At 36.9% G+C, this 19849-nt stretch overlaps 1 protein-coding gene across 4 annotated transcripts in view; it reads left to right on the plus strand.

The window, feature by feature from the left end:
• Positions 1-19336, plus strand: part of b4galt6 (UDP-Gal:betaGlcNAc beta 1,4- galactosyltransferase, polypeptide 6) — a 42789-nt gene extending 23453 nt beyond the window's left edge. For 3 of the 4 annotated variants that reach the window (XM_067512663.1, XM_067512662.1, XM_067512665.1), the window contains exons 8-9: positions 3649-3750; positions 14855-19336. In XM_067512663.1, the coding sequence (XP_067368764.1) occupies positions 3649-3750; positions 14855-15002 (250 nt within the window). In that variant the 3' untranslated portion in view covers positions 15003-19336. The remainder of the gene's footprint in view (positions 1-3648; positions 3751-14854) is intronic. The other variant, XM_067512664.1, reaches the window with a different exon arrangement.
• Positions 19337-19849: the final 513 nt, after the last annotated feature.

Genomic DNA, 19849 nt, shown 5'->3' on the forward strand with positions numbered 1-19849 from the left:
ACAACAAATTATTCCTGCCAATCCAGGCAGTTATGAAAGAAAATGGTTAATTGTGCTATTTCCATAAATATTGCTTTAAAAAAAAAAAGTGAATTATAATAAAAATAAGTTTAATCTTTGTTTTAAATGTATGAGGCCAAGCCAACAAACTGGTTCTTATCATGGGTCTTTTACTTATATATATTAGGTGGAAGAAGGCTGTTCTAGAGATTTGTTTTATATGTGAGTTAAAGGACAAATCCTGGTCAAAAATAACTCCAAGGTTCCTTGCAGTAGTACTGGAGGCCAGACTTATGCCATCTAAAGTAACAATATGGTTGGGCATCATATTTCTGAGATTTTGGGCCCAAATACTATGACTTCAGTTTTGTCTGAGTTTAGAAGTAAAAAATTGTCGGACATCAGGGCCTTTATGTCTTGTAGGCTTGAAGCTTTATTAACTGATTATTTTCATCTGGTTCCATAGGTAAATATAGCTGGGTATCATCAGCATAGCAGTGGAAATGTATAGAGTGCTTGTAAAAAGTATTGGTCCTAACAAAGAGCCTTGTGGAACTCCATAGTTAACCTTTGTGTGCATGGAAGATTCATTATTAATATGAACAAATTGAAGTCTATCACATAGTTAAGATTTAAACAAACCTAGTGCAGTCCCTTTAATCTCAATTTCATGTTCCAGTCTCTGTAATAAAATGTTGTGATCAATGGTATCAAATGCAGCACTAAGATCTAAGTATAGAGATGAGTCTGTTATCTGAGGCCATGAGATCGTTGGTGACTTTTACCAGTGCTGTTTCTGTACTATGATGAACTCTAAATCCTGACTGAAAGTCTTCATACAAATTATTCCTATGAAGCTGATCACATAATTGTTTTGCAACTACTTTTTCAATTATTTTAGAAATAAAAGGAAGATTAGATATTGGTCTGTAATTGGCTAAGACACCTGGGTCAAGACAGGGTTTTTTAAGTAGTGGTTTAATTACAGCTACCATATAGCCCTGTGGTACATAGCCTGTTTCTAAAGATAGATTGATGATATCTAATATGAACGTATCTATTAAGGGTAATGCGTCCTTGAGCAGCTTAGTTGGAATAGGGTCTAGCAGACAGGTTGTTGGTTTAGATGAGGTAATAATTGAAATTAGCTCAGAGAGATCTATGGGTAAAAGCCGTCTACCAGGGATTGGGGCCTTACCAATGATTCTAGCACTGTTGTACATGAAGATCTATCTGTAATATTTCGGGGGGGGATCTGTTGAAATTTTTCTTTAATAGCTACAATTTTAAACATAAAGAAAGTCATGAAGTCATTGCTGAGTTAAGGGAGTAGTACGCTCAACAGAACTATGGCTCTTAGTCAGCCTGGCTGCAGTGCTGAACAGAAACTGGGGATTGTTCTTGTTTTCTTCTATTAATGACAAATAATATGTTGTTCTGGCATCACGGAGAGCTTTTTTGTACATTTTTAAACAATTTTTCCAGGCTAAATGATATTCTTCTAAATTCCTAGAACGCCACTTCCTTTCTAACTTTCGTGTTGCCTGTTTTAAGTTGCGTGTTTGCGAACTATACCATGGAGATCGCCTCTGCTGGTTTACTGCCTTCTTTTTCAGAGGATCAACACTATCGAGTATTGTACGTAGTGAGGCTGGAGAATTGTCAACAAGATAATCTACTTGTGCAGGAATAACATTAAGGAGACTACTTTCCATTGTATTAACATATGGTGAAGCAAATGATGAAAGAATAATTTTTTTAAATTTGTTGACAGCTTTTTCACTTAAGCATCTGCTATAGTGGAATTTTTGCCTAACTGCTGCATATTGCTATTAAATATTAAATAGTCTTTACCCCACCCCTCTAATTTTGGCTATAAGAAGCTTCTTATAGCCACAATAGCAATAGCCCATATTGCTCTGGATTGGACAATTGGGGATTTCACCAAAGTCCAGATACTGGTGTCACTTGATTGTTAACTCCTGTTAACAATCTGTTAACAAGCTGTTTGAAAGTAATCGGACCATGGGTTGGTCCTCACCCACTGAGTTGGGCACTGTGTTCCAGCTATCACTCTGCAGCGTCATGAACGCGTGGCTAAAAATAAATCAAATATAGACAAGTCAGAAAGAATTGTTTTCCGTCACTATACAGTAAGGCTGAATAAAAATGATCACAGCCACATAAGTTGATTGGATTTTTTTTTTTTCAAACAAGTGCGTGCATGGTAGAAATAGGTGGTGATGTGACCAGAAAGGTAACGCCACAAATGATCACCACCATTTAAAAAAGCCCAAATGGGCTGTGAGTCACAGCTAGGGGATCTTTTTCTTATGAATGGCACTTTGGAGAATTTGTAAAATGGAGATTCCAAAGTAATAAAACTGTTGCTCTACTAGCTCTTTGAGAAAGATTCTAGGCTTGAGCCCCAGAAGCCTTCCCCTGCTCCACCAATGATTCAGAAATTATCTGTGAGCCATGCTTCAAAAAGAAGTCAGTGGTAAAGGAGTATTTATATGTGGACTTGAGGTAACTAGGTCTCTGAGTGTATGTAAACTTGTTTCTCTGTTAAAAAGGTTTGTTTGAGCAACCTGGTTATTAACCTGGTTACTCAAGTGGTCAATGAGGGACTAAGAGAAGTCATACCTGTTACATCAGTTAATTAATTTTATTATATTGCTCTTCAGGAGAATGATTAGGTCTAAAATAGAATCTTTGTATGACAACTACAGAGCACTGAAAATTAGCTTGCGGAAGAAAGCTGCGTATGTTGCGTCAATGAGTGATTATTGGACCCTGTGAACAATGACAACTACCTTGGTATCCAGATCACATCATTTGCATCAACTAAAACTTGAGAGCGCCACTATGCAGACATGTGCACAAAATATTCAGACTGTTTCAAATTAATAGAAAATAGGGAAAAGGTACCATAGAAGGCCATAAAAGGTTTATGGCACAGGTTAACTAACCAGTCCAGACTGCAGACTAACAGACACTAGAGCTGCTTTTCCACCGGAAAGTTGGTTGTACTATCCAATTTACTAAATAAAATGTCAGGTGCTCTCTATGTAACTTTTTATAAAGGTTTAATTAGAGCTGAAAATTTTAAGGAATTATTTTTAGCCAAATGGAATGGTAGCAAAAAGTGAATGTGGTGAGGTTTTATTTGTTCAGCATTTAACTAACATACTAAAACATCTATATCTGTGTACAGCTTATAAGTATAAAATGAATAAATAATATAGAAAAAAAGATAAACATGAATGGTCAAGAATATGATCCCATCATTACTGTCCACAATCACACAACACTCCAAACGCATAGTAATGATATTGAAATTTAATGATCCTTACAATACCCTTCATACTTTCCTCTGTATGCATTGTGTTAGTCTTGAGAAATGCATTGTAACAAATATACCTCTCATATGATAGAGACAAATTGGTCATGGTATAGATTCTGCTATGCCATGCCCAACCACCTCATGTATTATTTTTGACCAAACCTTGCAGGTTAAGCACATTCTAGACTTGTTTAGAGCTCAAAATTCAGTTCAGCTAAAGCACATAAAAATGATTTGAGGTTGGCTATATGAATATATTGCTTAAATGCTTCAAATAGGAATGCAGCCTTGTTTCTCCCCAGGGTTCATTATGCTGGTCTTAATGTCACGCGTCCAGAGGGAGAGATCGGCAAATACAAGTCAATTCCTCATCATCACAGGGGAGAGGTGCAGTTTCTTGGGAGGTAAGAACATATAAAAGGTCTCTGCTAAAGAAGAAACAAGTTGTCCTTTCCATTTTGCACTGTCATTTACACAATACATTTAATCTAATATCCATTTATTGTTTACCAAAACAGCAAAAGCAATACCTAGCACAAATCCATCCTGTCCAAATGCTGATAATGTTGATAATGAAGTTCAACATATTTTGTATACTCAAACTGACACTGTACCTCCTGCACTGGGGGATTGTGGGAGTATTGAGCTAATGATTTTGAGTCAAGAACTCTGTTCTGTTAGCCATTGTAGAGATGTGATCAGTGGTATGACTTTTGGGGCTGATCAGAAATTAGAATTGCTGCCTCATTCTAGATCATCTGGAAGGATTTCACTGTGCATGCTGATAACACTATCAGATCATTATAGGGCATAGTAGTCAAGACAAGATTCTGGTAGCATAATAAGAAACGTCAGGATCGGTTTCTTTTATTCCCCCACCAACATACACTGTTGATATAGAGCAAATCTCCATACCCAGAGCATTGAGTAGATGTAGTCCATAATTCTCAGGTGATCGTCAGTGATCACTACTAGAACTCAGGCAGAACATCCTGTTTTTATGGTTAATATTAAGAATTTATGGTTACATTTAGGGGAAAAAATTGCATTGAGCTTAGTTTTCTCTACATGAATCCCTGAGGGTCTCTGAAGGTTTTTAAGATCAGAAGCAGGGCCAAACATTCCTAGAACATTCCCATGGAACCACCGCATGCGGCATTTAGCAACAGAGGTGGAGATGCTTTCTCCTTGTAGAACCTAAAGCTAGGTAGGCGGGATGGTGAAGCTCTAGAGCTGAAGAAGTGGTTTTAAAGTGTTGGCCCCCTAATTTATTTTAAATAGGGTGGCCAAACCATTACAATCACCTGTTCTTATAATAAATTTACACATTTTTCCAACAAAATATTGTGGTACAGGAGGTAGAGCAGTCGTCCATCAATCCCGCTATTGTTGGTTTGATCCCCAGCTCTGGTCACATGTTGAAGTGTCCTTGAGCAAAACACTGAACCCCAACTTAGTTGCTCCCAAATATGAATGTGTTCTTCTTGTTGGTGAATTTAATATCAATGTGTGTGACCCAGACAAATCTATGGTTTATGACTTTTTAAATGTTATTGACTCTTTTAATTTGGTGCAGTCTGAAATTGGACCTGCACAAGAGTGTGGACACAAACTTGATCTGGTTTTGGCATGCCTGTTTTTAATCTGGAGGTTTGTGACACTGATCTGCCTGTGGTTTTTAACATTTCCTTCCCTTGTAACGTGGTTAAAAGTTGTGCTCCTGCTCAGCTATCTCGTGTTATTAACCCCTCCTCTGCTGCTCAATTTTCAATCCGTTTCAGTCAGAACTATGTCATCCCTGAGTTCATGGGCAATTTTACAGAGGAGCTCAGCAGCTTTTTTCACGCAACCTGCCAGACTGTATTGGACGTAGTAGCCCCACAGTGAAAAAAGCTAAAAGTAAACACCCACAAACCAAACCACAAAAGTATGACCCCCACAAAGCCCATGTGTGGGGGTCATACTTTAGGGCCATCTGTTCTCACCATTATAAATGGCAGTCAAACCTTTGGGGTTGTCCCCAAAAAATTTAAACATGCCATAGTTCAGCCTTTTATCAAGAAACCTGGGCTATATCGACAATGTTCTTGCGAATTTTAGACCTATCTCCAGATTCCCTTTCTTATGAAAGATTTTAGAGAAAATTGTTTATAGTCAGATAATAGCATTTTTAAATGAGCATAATTTACTTGAGTCTTTCTAATCTGGTTTTAGAATGAAACACAGTACTGAGTCTGCTCTTTTGCGTGTGCTTACTGACATTCTAGCCTCTGATTCTGGTGACTGTGTGGTCCTTCTATTACTTGATTTAACTGCAACATTTGACACAGTGCACCGTTATATCTTAATCTCCTGCTTAGAACAGTGGGTCGGTATAAAGGGCTTAGCTCTTAATTGGTTCAGGTCTTACTTAAAAAGATAGAACTTTTTTGCTCCTCTCTCCACTGGGGTTCCACAAGGCTCTATTTTAGGCTAGCCTATTTAGGATTTAGGATATCCATATCCTCTTTCCTTTGCATTTCCTGCCCCTGGGCTCCAACCTTAGAAGACATGGCATTTCATTTCACTGCTATGCTGATGATTGTCAGATCTATGTTCCCCTCAATAAGAAGAATGGCTTCTCTGTCACTTTACTATTTGAATGTTTGTAGGACATTAAGGCCTGGATGGCTCTTAACTCTTTACATTTTAATGACTCAAAGACTGGGGTTATTGTGTTGGGAAGTAACTCATCTAGTGGGACTTGGGTCCCTTGGCTTAATACGCCAAATCTGAAATTATTAACCTTGGGTTTTAAATGGATACTGACCTGAAGCTTAAAAGCCATATCCAGTCTTTTTCTAGTCTAATTTCTTTCACCTGAGGCAGCTGGTTAGAGTCAAGCCCATTCTCACATAGCAATTCAATTCAATTCAGCTATTAAATTCAATTCAATTTTATTTATATAGCACCAATTCCCAACAAAGTCATCTCAAGGCACTTTACAAAATAAAATCAGGACTATAAAGATGTATGGAGAGAACCCAACATTCCCCCCTCGAGCAAGACCTAGGCAACAGTGGAAAGGAAAAATCTCTTTAATGGAAGAAACCTCCAGCAGAACCAGGCTCAGGGTGGGCGGCCATCTGCCTTGATCGGTTGGGGTGAGTGGACAGTGAAGAGAGAAAAGAAAAGAGCAACAAAAGCAACAACAAAACGTCGAGCAGGTTGGTAGGACCAGTAGCTGCACACTGGAAAACACACAGCTTCAAAGCCGGGGGACTCCTGCAGAAAGGGACAGAGAGAAGGGGACAGAGGAGGACAAAGACAACTACGGGAGAGAACACACAGAGTTAATGACATACAGTGGTGACAGAGGAGAGGAGAGATGGTCAAGAGGAGGAAAGGAGCTCAGTGCATTGGGGGGGTGGGTCCCCCAGCAGTCTAAGCCTATGGCAGCATAACTATAACTAACTATATGCTTTATTAAAAAGGAAGGTTTTAAGCCTAGACTTAAAAGTACAAAGGGTGTCTGCTTCGCGAATCTGAACTGGGAGCTGGTTTCACAGCAGAGGAGCTTGATAGCTAAAGGCTCTGCCTACTGTTCTTTGGAAATTCTGGGAACCACAAGTAGGCCTGCATCCTAAGATCGAATGGTCTACTGGGATGATATGGTACTATGAGGTCTTCTATATATGATGGAGCTTGACCATTCAGAGCTTTATATGTAAGAAGCATAAATTCTATTTTTTATTTTTTTATTCTATTATAGATTTTATGGGAAGCCAATGGAGAGAAGCTAGTGATGGTGAAATATGATCTCTCTCGCTAGTTCCAGTCAGCACTCTTGCTGCAGTATTTTGGATTAATTACAGGCTCTTTAGGGAGTTACTGGGGCATCCCAAAAATAGGAAATTACAGTAGTCCAACCTAGAACTAACAAATGCATGGACTAGTTTTTCGGCATCACTTTGAGACAGGATGCTCCTAATTTTGGCAATGTTCTGTAGGTGGAAGAAGGATGCTCTAAAGATTTGTTTTATATGTGAGGTAAAGAACAAATCCTGGTCAAAAATAACTCCCAAGGTTCCTTGCAGTAGTACTGGAGGACAGACTTATGCCATCTAGAATAACGATATCGTTGGGCATTACATTTATGAGATTTTTGGGCCCAAATACTATGACTTCAGTTTAGAAGTAAAAAATGTGGGACATCCAGGCCTTTATGTCTTGTAGCTGTGCTTGAAGCTTGATTAACTGATTTTTTCCATCTGGTTTTATAGATACCCAGATATAGCTGGGTATCATCAGCATAGCAATGGAAATTTATGGAGTGCTTTCTAATAATGTTGCCTAAAGGAGACGTATATAAAGTAAAAAGTATTGGTCCTAACACAGAGCCCTGTGGAACTCCATAGCTAACCTCTGTGTACATGGAAGATTAATCATTAACATTAACAAATTGTTGTCTTTTAGATAAGATTTAATCCAACCTAGTGCAGTTTCTTTAATCCCAATTTCATGTTCCAGTCTCTGTAATAAAATGTTGTAATCAATGGTATAAAATGTAACACTAAGATCTAACAGAACAAGTATAGCGACTAGCCCATTATCTGATGCCAAGAGAGGATCGTTGATGACTTTAACCAGTGCTGTTTCTGTACTATGATGAACTCTGAATCCTGACTGAAAGTCTGCATACAAATTATACCCGTACAGGGGGTCACATAATTGTTTTACAACTACTTTTACAAGGATTTTACAAATAAAGGGGAGATTAGATATTGGTCTCTAATTAGCTGAAACACCTGGGTCAAGACAGGGATTTTTAAGTAGTGGTTTGATTACAGCTACCTTATAGGCCTTATAGGCCTGTGGTACATAGCCTGTTTCTAAAGCTGATGATATCTAATACAAAGTATTTATTAAGGGTGAAGCTTCCTTGAGCAGTCTAACTGGAATAGGGTCTAGCAGACAGGTTGTTGGTTTAGATGTGGTAATAATTGAAATTAGCTCAGAGAGATCTATGGGTAAAAAGTAGTCTAACAGGGATTGGGGCCTTATTGATGATTCTAGCATTGTTGTACGTGAAGATCTATCTGTAATATTTGGGTGTGAAGGATCTGGTAAATTCTTTCTCTAATTGCAACAATTTTATTCATTAAGAAAGTCATAAAGTCATTGCTGCTTAGTTAAGGGAATACTAGGCTCAACAGAACTATGGCTCTTAGTCAACCTGGCTACAGTCCTAAACTTTTAAGTTGCGTGTTTGCGTACTATACCATGGAGATCACCTCTTCTGGTTTACTGCCTTCTCTTTCAGAGGGGCTACACTATCAAGTATTGTATGTTGTGAGACTGCAGAACTGTCAACAAGATAATCAACTTGTCCAGGAGTAACATTAAGGTGGCTACTTTCCAATGTATTGACATATGGTGAAGCAAATGATGAAAGAATCGTTTCTTAAAATTTGTTTAAAGCTTTTTTACTTCTGCTATAGTGGAATTTTTTCCTAACTGCTGTTTAGTCCATTATTGTAAATTCAAATGTTATTAGAAAATGGTCAGAGAGAAGAGAGTTGAGAGGAAATATTGTTAAATTATCCGTTTCAATTCCATACGTAAGGACGAGGTCTAAGGTTTGACTAAAACAGTGATTGGGTTTATTTACATTTTGGGATAAAAAAATTGAATCTATTAATGAATTAAACGCAGTGCTCAGGCAGTTACTGTCAGCATCTACATGAATGTTAAAGTCACCCACTGTAATGACTTCATCTGTACTAAGCACTAAATCACATAGAAAATCAGAAAGTTCAATCAAAAACTCTGAAAAAGAGGCTTAAGGACGGTACACAATAGCAAATAGAATAGAAGTTTTTGAGTTTTCCAGTTTGGGTGTGAAAGGCTAAGACTAAGGCTGTCAAATGAGTTATAACTATGTTTAGGTGTAGGGTTTATTGATAAGCTAGAATGGAAGATTGCTGCTACTCCTCCACTTCGGCCTGTGCTTCTAGGAACATGATAATTAATATGACTTGGGGGGTTGACTCATTTAAACTGACATATTCTTCCTGCTGCAACCAAGTTTTATTAAGACAAAATAAATTAAATTGATAATTGCTTATTAAGTCATTTACTAACAGAGATTTAGAAAAAGAGAGATCTGATATTTAATAATCGACATTTAATAGTTTTGGCATTTTGAAGCAGCATTGTGAAACCTTAATCCATGCCTTCGTTACCACCAGGCTGGATTACTGTAATGCACTTTATCTTTGCGAAAGTCAGTTTGAGTCTCTCAACTGCAGCTTGTCCAAAATGCTGCAGCACATCTTTTAACCGGGACTCGAAAATATGAGCACATTTCTCCCATTTTATCTTCATTTCACTGCCTGTGCAATTTAGGATACATTTTAAACGTTTAATAGGAGCTGCCCCACTGTACCTCTCTGAGCTTCTGGATACATACGTTCCACCATGGTTGCTAAGATCAGCCGGACTGCTGCTTCTTTGTTTACCAAAAACTAAACGTAAGCTTAGAGGAGACCGAGCTTTTGCAGTGGATGCTCCAAAACTATGGAATGACTTGCCCTTGCACATCAGACAGGCCTGATCCTTGCCTGTTTTTAAATCCTTTCTTAAAACCCACTTGTTTTCATTGGCCTTTAACACAGTCTGAGTTGACATTATTTTATTATTTTATATGTTTGTTATTTTATTCTGTCTGTTATTCTTTTATTCTGTCTGCACATGTTTTATGCTATTGTATACTTCTTATTTTATGTTTTTAAGCTGTACAGCACTTTGGTCAACCTAGTTGTTTTAAAGCGCTTAACAAATAAAGTTACAAGTTTATCGAGTGGCCATTCTGACCCTTGTCCTCCATTACATTATTGAAACCACCAAGATTAATTTGTGGCTCATCAGTATGATGATGTAGCCCTCCCCCCAATACCCAATTCTTCAACTTGACCGTGTCTTGAGAATTCTTAAAAAACACATGATGTTTTATCACTAATTATGTGTCATCCCCTTTTTTGTGGCAGAGAAAAAAATATTTTCATTATGTACCTCATCACACCATATTAAAGCACAAAATAATAATAATAATAAACATTGTAATTTTTCAAATAACTAAAACTCTTAAGAATTACATTTTATCCAGTTATATTTGCATCCTTTTATGATTGAAATCGAGGTGTATGTGCTAGTGACAGGCACTACAACAAAAGAGGGATGAATAACGCAGAGAGAAGGAAAGTCAAGACAAAGTGGGTTGTCATTAAATCAATTTAAATCAATGAAATATTGATTTAATGTGGGAATTCCCCACATTGTTAGATTTGTGGAAATCATTGAAATTATGTATAGGTTCCACAATCCTGCAATGAAATTCAATTCATAAAATTCACTGCTGTTCATTTTTAAATGTATAGTTCTCAACTCGGACTCGAATCTCATTCCCATTTCTGTCTGCTGTTCTTTGACCACACACTCTTTTCAAAACAGAGGTAAAAAGAGTATTAAGTTGATTTACTCAAGTAGAAGTACTGTTAATGCAGTGAAATTAAAGTACAAGTAAAAATACTTGTGTAAAAATAACCAGAAGTAAATAGCAAAAATCTAAATGTAATTTGAGTAAACATAACAAGTTATAATTGTTTTGTACTGTACAATCTTTCCCTGTCAATACAGGGGCCTTTTTGTTTTCAGCTGTTACCTTTCAGGGGTCGCCACAATGAATCATCTGCCTCCATCTAGCCCTGTCCTCTGCACCCTCTTCACTCGCACAAACTCCCTTCATGTCCTCTCTCACTACATCCATAAATCTCCTCCCTGTCCTTACTCTAGATCTCCTGCAAAGCAGCTACAACCATAGCATTGTTTTACCAATATATTCAATTCAATCTCTCCTCTGCAAATGTTCAAACCACCTCAATTTGGCCTCTCTGACTTTATCTCCAAAATATATACACTAACTTAAGCTGTCCTTCTCATGCACTCATTCCTGATCCTATTGTCCTCGTCACTCCCAAAGAGAACCTCAACATCAGCAAGACAGCAGAGACACCTGCTGAACACTACATAATCCAAAGATTGTGTAAACCAAGAGGACGTGTGTGAATGGTTGATGTTACATTCTACACTCTGTGTGGGTTTTATATTGATCAATAGTTAAACTGTATTGTAACATGACAGCTGAGTATTATGTAAAGCTTGGCAGACACTCTAGCATTTTGGACAGATTTCAGCCCCAGTCTGGTTGTGCATTAAATAGGCCAAACTGCAACCTGAGCAACTGCGGTTTGAGGAGCAGGTCTGCTTTTTGGCAGTGTGAGTACAGATGGTAAATGGTCTGCACTTACATAGCGCTTTTATACCTATTGGCACTCAATAAGTAGAAATAGATTGTTGGGAATACAGTGTGTTTAACTCTAACTCCCACGCAGTTTTTCTTTTCAGTGACCAGGGGTGGGGTCCTGGTGTCTGTGATGAATAGTAGTTTTAAATCTCAATCTACCACACAGCTGCTCTCATTAATTTATGTTTATTTTGACTTAGTCAGATGATGTGATGCACAAAAAATTTCCTCCAAGTTTTGTCTCTGTCTCTCTAACTATGGTGGCTCCTCGGGACAAAGCTTGTAGAAATATAAAAGCACAAAGAAAAGGAAATGCGCTGCAAATCAGAAAACACAAACAAAACGTTCATTTTCTGTTTCCTAATATCTGAATAATACCTAGTGCATAAATGATCCATGTTTACAAAAACTATACTGTACTAATAACTCAAGAATTCACCAAAACCAAAATGAAAAAGAGCTGTCTAGACTTAAGAGATTGACCTTTATGACGTAATATAACTTTTACAAAATTAAATTCTCTGTGTATGGTTCAGCTATTACAGTCTTGTCAGTTGTATGGGTGTCTTTCTTTGTAAGTCTCTGTGTTGGCCCTGAGATAGACTGGTCAAGGGTGTACCCTGTCTTTCACCCTTTGACAGCTGGGATAGGATCCAGTCCCCGGGTGACTCTACAAAGGATAAGGACAGGATCTCTCATATTCCTGGAATGAGTATCAAGTCTGTTTCAGACATGTTAGAAGAATGCAGCCTCAGGCATTGTCTGAAGTGGCCTTTCAGACATATAACTCACAGCGGGAGATTACTGGAGTGAGAAGCGGCCACACGTGTAAAAATCAGCTTGATCTCCTTGCACGATCACCGTGCACAGGAGGGATAGTTTGATATATAGGGGCAATATATTAGGGGCGACTGTGGCCCAGCAAGGGAGAGCAGTTGTCCACCAATATCACAGTTGTTGGTTCAATCCCCAACTGGAGAGTCACATGTTGAAGTGTCCATGAGCAAGACACTGAACCCCAACTTAGTTGCACCCGGTGAGTGTTGGCCAGCTGCAGAGCAGCTCCCCCATCGGGGTATGTGTGTGTGTGTGTGTGTGTGAATGTGAGTTTGAATGGGTGAATAAGAAGCAGTGTAAAGCACTTTGAGTGCCAGTAGGTAGAAAAGGACCCAGGCATCTAATATAAAAAGGTTCAGTCACTCGACTACAGTTAAGTGATAGAAACATCATCAACATCATTGATTAAAAGCACTCACTCGCCTTTATACTTCCCGAAGATTCGGCACAGAGCAAGCTCACACACAGGTTCTAAACTTGTTCTGATAAGTACAGTAAGTGTAGTATGTATGTGTATGTAGAAGTGGTGGGTCCTTGAAGGTGATCTGCTGTCCTGTATACAGAAAATAGTTGTTAAATCCATCAAGTGTAGATACACTTATAAATATAGCTAAAATGAAGAGTAATTTTAAACCATTTCCCTTTGAGCATAACTCATGTTGTGACATAAAAATTTTCTGTTATATGTGGGGAAAAAACATGGCATGGCTACAATTTCCAAGCTAGACTTTGTACTGTTAGGAGACAGCAGGTTGACAGAAGAGACACAGAGCTGCTGAAAGTTTAGCAGTACACAGTCACTACTAACTGCAATAATGTGACTTTACAAACACTGTCCTGTTACCATTTCAGCTTTCAGTGTATGTATTTTAGCAACGTGGTGCAAATACCAATTACACAAGAAGCATGAGATCCAATAATACTTAACATGTTACAGTTGTTTCATTATAAGCTTGACAGATAATTACCCACCTGCCTCTGTCTTTTTTTGGAGGTTATCAATTAACTGTTTACCACAATTTCTAGTCCCACACAGCAGATTTCAAGTTCAATTGCGCTTTATTAATGCCACCTCGTTATCTTCCGCTAGCAGGTGAAAGTCAGTAAACTGGTCCCGACAGTCAAGAACATATATTTGGTCTATGGCACTCTCTACTGTTAAATAAATTACACCAACAAGTTCTGGGAGTCACAGTTTGAACTTTAGGTTGTAATCAACATTCCAGTTTTACAATGCATAATTTCAAATTTTTGAATTAGTAAATGTTGTGCCTTGGTGCATTGTTACCCCCTTCCTACATTTGGTTGCCAAAGGTTGGATGCCCTTATTTGGAAATATCATAGTAAACAAAGAAAACTAATATTTTTTGTTAACATAATATTGAATACACATTTACCTAGTACAAATATTCTTTAATCAGAACTTAAAGTAATTTAAAAATAATGAAGAATGGAGTATTTTGCTCCTTTAAAATAATTTTACTATAACTCACTCAACATTTTTGTATTTATAAATCCAAGATTAGCTTGTAGCAAAATGATCGGAAGAGAAAAGTACGGAGAAGGAAAGAAAACCTCATGATCCAAAGCATAACACATGATCTGTCGGACATGGTATCGCGAGCATTTGGTAGCCACTTGTGTTTATTTATGACCTGACTACTAATAAAAATAGCAGGATGAATTCTAAAGTGTATAGGGTCATACTCTGCTCAGATTCAGCCAAATTCTGCAAAACTGGTAGGACACTGCTTCATATTTGAGATTGATAAGGACCCAAAACATACAGCAAAACCTACCCAAGAGCTTATCAAGCCAAGAAATGTTCTATTCTTCATTGGCCCACTTGATCATAACCCGGTAGAGCAGCTTTTCACTAACTGAAGACAAGACTAAAGGCAGAAAGTATCACGAACACGCAGCAGCTCATGATAGCTGCAGTAAAGCCCATTGAAAGCATCTTGAGGGAGGAAAACGAGAATGTTTGGTTTTCAGGCTTCATGCAGTCATTGACTGCAAGGATTTTACTCTAAGTATTAAAAACATAATTTGGTTGTAATTATTTTTGTTTGTTTTTTTGTTTTTGTTTTTTCTTTATGAAAGAAAAATGTATGTGTATAATATTGGTTGTAATTGATGAATAGTTAATGCCACACTTTAGCTAAACCCCTTGAATTAAAGCTGTAAGTCTTGGCTTTGCTCAGATCTTGGTTGTTTCATTTAAAAAAGTCGATGTGGGGGAGTACAGAGGCCAAATCCTAAAATAAATAGTACAGGGAGTATAATATTTATTCAAAATAATAAACTCTGTCACTGTGTTTTTCTAGGTATAAACTGCTGAGGTATTCCAAAGAGCGTCAACACTTGGACGGCCTCAACAACCTTCATTATAGCCCCCACATCTCACTCAGCAGCCTCTATAAGAACATCACAGTGGACCTGCACCCTGAGCTTGCCCCTATCGTAGACTACTGAATTGCCCCAACAACTCCCACCCTAATCTCCTTCCAGACCTGCAGCTCCTCTCTATCTACCTAGTGCCCACTCCATCCATTCAGAGGCATCGTGGCAGAGAGGAGGAGGGGGGCACAGCTGGGTGAGGGCAAATATGTACATCATGTAATGCTGCCAAGAAAACATAGTGAAGTGGAAAAAAGGAAAATTCAAACTTTGAAAAGGAGAAAAAATCTAAAAGGGACAATAAAAAATTGCTCAAAGTGAACTGTGTGTTTGTGTGAGAGCGTGAGAGAGTGTATGTATAGGTGAATTGCTGCATGTCTTTTGTCTGTACCAGCCTAACTACTTCAAGTTAACATTACTTTTGGTTTATCTTGGAAGGAGCAGCAGATTTTCAGCTATGATATTTTATTCAAAGCCTTAATGTGACAGAACCGCAGCTCACTCTGGCTTACTGCTTCACTCTGATGCATCACCATCACCTTACAAACCAACAGAGAGTGTCTTGTCTAATGGTATTCTATTGTTTATACATATCATTTTTTTAAACCACAGTATTCCTTTAGGAAGGGATCTGAGAACGGTGAATGGTAATATTCATTTTTTTTACCTTAATATGTGCAATTTCTTCAAAGAAGCACTCCTGTCTGTAAGTGTTGCTGTTTGTATTGCTGCACTGCGGCTGAATCAGTATGAACATGTATGTAAATATCAGCCTTTTAAAGCTCTAACACAACACGAAAATGTAAATATGGGCCTTTAAATGCTTGGGCATATTACAATATTATTCCAGTGAGTTTGAATTTTATTTTGGCAGCTACCTTTTTTCAGAGGATTGAGTGAGTGATCTGTTTCTTCCTAACAGGAAGATCTTCTAACAGTGCAGGGTTATTATTTTTAAAAAGCAAACCATAAAAGAATAGATATTTCAAGATTTGACATTATCATGTGCATGCCTTAATTTATTTTCTTTACCAGATTTTGTCAAACATAAATAATTTCATTAGCTAAAGATGTGTACATTTTAAATTTTGCTATATTGATTTTTTTTTTTTTTTTTACTTAGAGGTGCTCTGTACGAAAAGAGTAGAGCTGGGGAGAAAGCTACCACTAAGTCTCTCCATAACTTTGTACAGGAAGCAGGGTGAAGTTTATTATCTGAGTTGCTGTGGGGTTTTTTTCATCTTAATTGTATGTGTTTTTATTTTTTTTATTTATTTTTTTTGCATTTGATTACTTTCCAATGATTTTGTGCTGTACCATGTGATATATGGGTACCTTGTATACAAGGGATGTCACAAAAACCAATTCTTAAGTACCAAAATGATAGTAAAAATATGAAAAGATTAAGGTTCTTGTTTTGTAATGGTTACAATGGTACCATTGGATGTGTCAGAATGTGATTTCTCTGGCAATAACAAGTATAATTTACACAAAGAGAAAAAGAAGGTAACTAATGCTATAAGAATTGTAATTCTGCCATTGACAAGTGCAAGCAACAGAACAGATGGAACTTGTAGGGAAAAAATTGGTTGTGAATGGATACACTTTGCATCAACTACTAAAAGCCCTTTATGGAAACGGTGCCTCTAAGTTTTTGCAATGAAATTTTTGAATACTTCCAACTTGAAGCAACTCTGTCATATAATAATTGGATTTCTTTTCAGATAAATTGCTAATGCAAATATATTTGTATGGCGAACATAAGTGTAACTTTATTATGATTTTTATTTAAAAAATTAGATGTTGACAAATATAAATACCAAGTTTCAAATACTAGATGCTGAACTTGTCAATTAAATCTTAAAATTCAATTTTCCTAGAGATATCAACAAAATATTTAATTTTGTAGTATAACGGTTTGATTGATGCTTTATTCAGTTTTATGGATTTGATTAGGCACTCATTGCAGTTGGTTAGGGTTAGTGAAAGACCAAGGTCTGACTAAATAGATTGCTGAAAAGGTAAAAAGTTTGTGAAATATGTAGTAATGCTTTGTGGAGTTAGACAGTTTATTAATGGCATGCCAGAGCTACTACATGGAACTTCTTAAAAACCGTATTCAATTTCAATTAGGCTAATACCTAAAATGCAGCCTTTTTAAGCTTATATAATATTATCATATGTTATTTAGGGTAGGTTGTTGAAAAAGGATCTAATATTATTTATTCAATATTTAGATTTGTAGCAGCCTTTAAAGAACACAATTTTCCATTAGCTTTACGCTTTTATGTCACAGGTTGACAAAAGAGGTGAGCTCAGCAAATTCAGACATGTCTGGAATAACAATAAGACAGAGGAGGGAATGCAGAAGCAGTTTTTAGACAGCTACAACATTGCATAATTGGCTTTACAAGAGAAAGTTTTATCTATGTGGACAAAACAACATCACAGTGATGCAACACATAGTTATTATGGTTATATATTGAAAACTATGTTTATATACTTTATAACTTTTTGTAATCATTGAAATTTGGCTGGGTGATTTTTCTTCATTTTCAGAACTCAAGTTTATATCTGCTTTACACAGACATTAAGACATTACACATTGCTTTGGTTACCTGAACATATCCACACACAAACATATCCTAAAGTTAAACTCTGTTCTGAATTGAAGTATGACAGTACTGGGCTTATTTGGTTGCCACCAACCACAAACACCTTCTTGCAGCACAGGTTACATTCATTCAAAAAATAAGTTGCATAGAACATAACATGCACTGATTGTTCCTAACAAAAACATAATCACCCAGGGATTATTTTCCAGACAAAAATGTAATCCAATTTGTTCATATAGCTGCATAGGAGCATAATTTTTAGGAGACAGTGTTGCTTAAAGACAAGAACTCAGATCTGCACAAGGACTTAAGAGTGAGATAATTTCAGCTGTTTATTTTAAGTAGCAAAATTAAATTAATTTGTATCTTTAAATGGTAATGTTATCCTTATTAGTCAATTGTGACAGCTGCATCTGTTGTAGCAATACAACATTCACAAAGGCTAACAAGGTGATCTGGGTGCTGTCTAAAATATAAGTACTCTACTGACATAACCATTCATCCTGTCAGCATGTAGTGTGCATGTGTGAGCTGAGTGTAAACAATACATAGAGTGTCTCATGAACCACCATTGGTGTCCATACCATATCCGTGTTTGGGCATGAGTTCACTCGTACATGGGAAGCATTTCGTTTACATAAGAATACATATGTGAGTATGGGGGATCATACAGGAACACATTTGAAGAAAGCTGCCCATCACAACAATAGTGATACTCCATGTTTTGAAAATGAAAACATGGTTCTAAAAAGTTTTATGAACACACACCACTCTAAAAGGCTTGTAGGCTGTGTTCAGTAGTAGCACTGATGTAGGGGAATAGATGATCTGTTTCACCTTTGTTAAGTTTACATATTTCCATACTTTCTGTAGAAACTCATAGACCAGAAGCACGAAAATGTGCTTCGGATCATGTGTATGTTTGCAAACAATGCATGAGCAATGTGGACATCTAGACTGATGAAAATAGGAGTGTATCAGTAGCATGACACAGATCCAAAATGACTCATTGACATATTTCCTGTTTAGATACAGTACTATAATGCTGTTTGTGCAACAGCCTTTGTGGTTTTCTGTAAACTATAACTGAAAATTCAGACCTCATAATTGCCTTTTCTTAGCTATTTATTTTTTGCGTTGTTTTGTTTGTTTATTTGGGGGGTTTTTTTTTCAAAAAACTGGGCACTGTAGTAGAAATGCTATGCCAACATAAAGTGTTATTTTTTCACAAAATTTATTTTGTTTTATATAACAATAAAGACTTTATATTATTTAAATGCACCATCCCACTCTTCTTGCTGGTATAAAATAAAATAGCCTTATTGTGAAATACTTTTACTTTACTTTTTATTGGTTTTTTTCTTTTGTTTTTGCTGCATTGTCAAATTATAAATTAAAGAAGTAGAATTTCACTAGTATTGGTACTAAATTTCTGGTTTCGTGACATCCCTAATGTTGCTGAAACATGAAAATGTAGGCCAAATGTGCTGTGTGTAAGGATGGAGGTGTTGTTTTTCTATAAACTTGCAATCATAAGGCCATAATGAGTAAACCTTAGCAGCTACAAGTGTTTCTGAAATGCACAAAAGTTTGATTTCAACAATTGCACCTTATAAGGATTAATATAGTTATTTACATACTTAGTTACCAGAATAACAGCCCAACGTGATTGCCCAACCAAACCAATGTGCAAAAATACACTAAAAACTGAGAATGTGTGAATTGATGTCATCAGCTGCTGATATCTTCTCTTGCGATGCCAGGTCAATATTAAAGCACCCCTTTGTTATAGTAGTGAAAGTCAAATACATCTTCAGTTGCCTGAGAAACACAAAATAAACTATTAGACAAACCTAATTGTGACGACAGAGTGATTAGTGAGCTTAGTAATCACAAAACATTAAATAAACATTATGGAGGGCACTGCAAGATTTTAAATTTCTATGCGAACATTGTCTTTGATTCTTAGTCCTGAGATCAGAAATCAAGACATTTTTCACCTAAACCTTTTTTAATCCGTCTGCATTGAAGTTCTTGAAGCGTTTTTGTTTGTTTTCTTTCAGCTTGTTTTGTTTTTTTAGGCATCTGTGTTATGGAACCAATATGCTCCTATTTGAATGGTTAGGGTTAGGGTTACAAATGGTTACACCGCTGTTTAGCTTAAACAAGCAATTTGAAGAAATTATTATCGGCTAAACAATGACTACAGTTAATAGAGAAAATGATCAGAATTTCTTTTTGTTATTACAAAAACTACATTGTTTGGGTTGTTATTTGCATGAGCAAATTAAAAGTCTGCCACGTGCA

Source organism: Channa argus, chromosome 8 (genome assembly GCF_033026475.1).
Source record: "Channa argus isolate prfri chromosome 8, Channa argus male v1.0, whole genome shotgun sequence".
In the NCBI taxonomy this organism is placed as follows: Eukaryota; Metazoa; Chordata; class Actinopteri; order Anabantiformes; family Channidae; genus Channa; species Channa argus.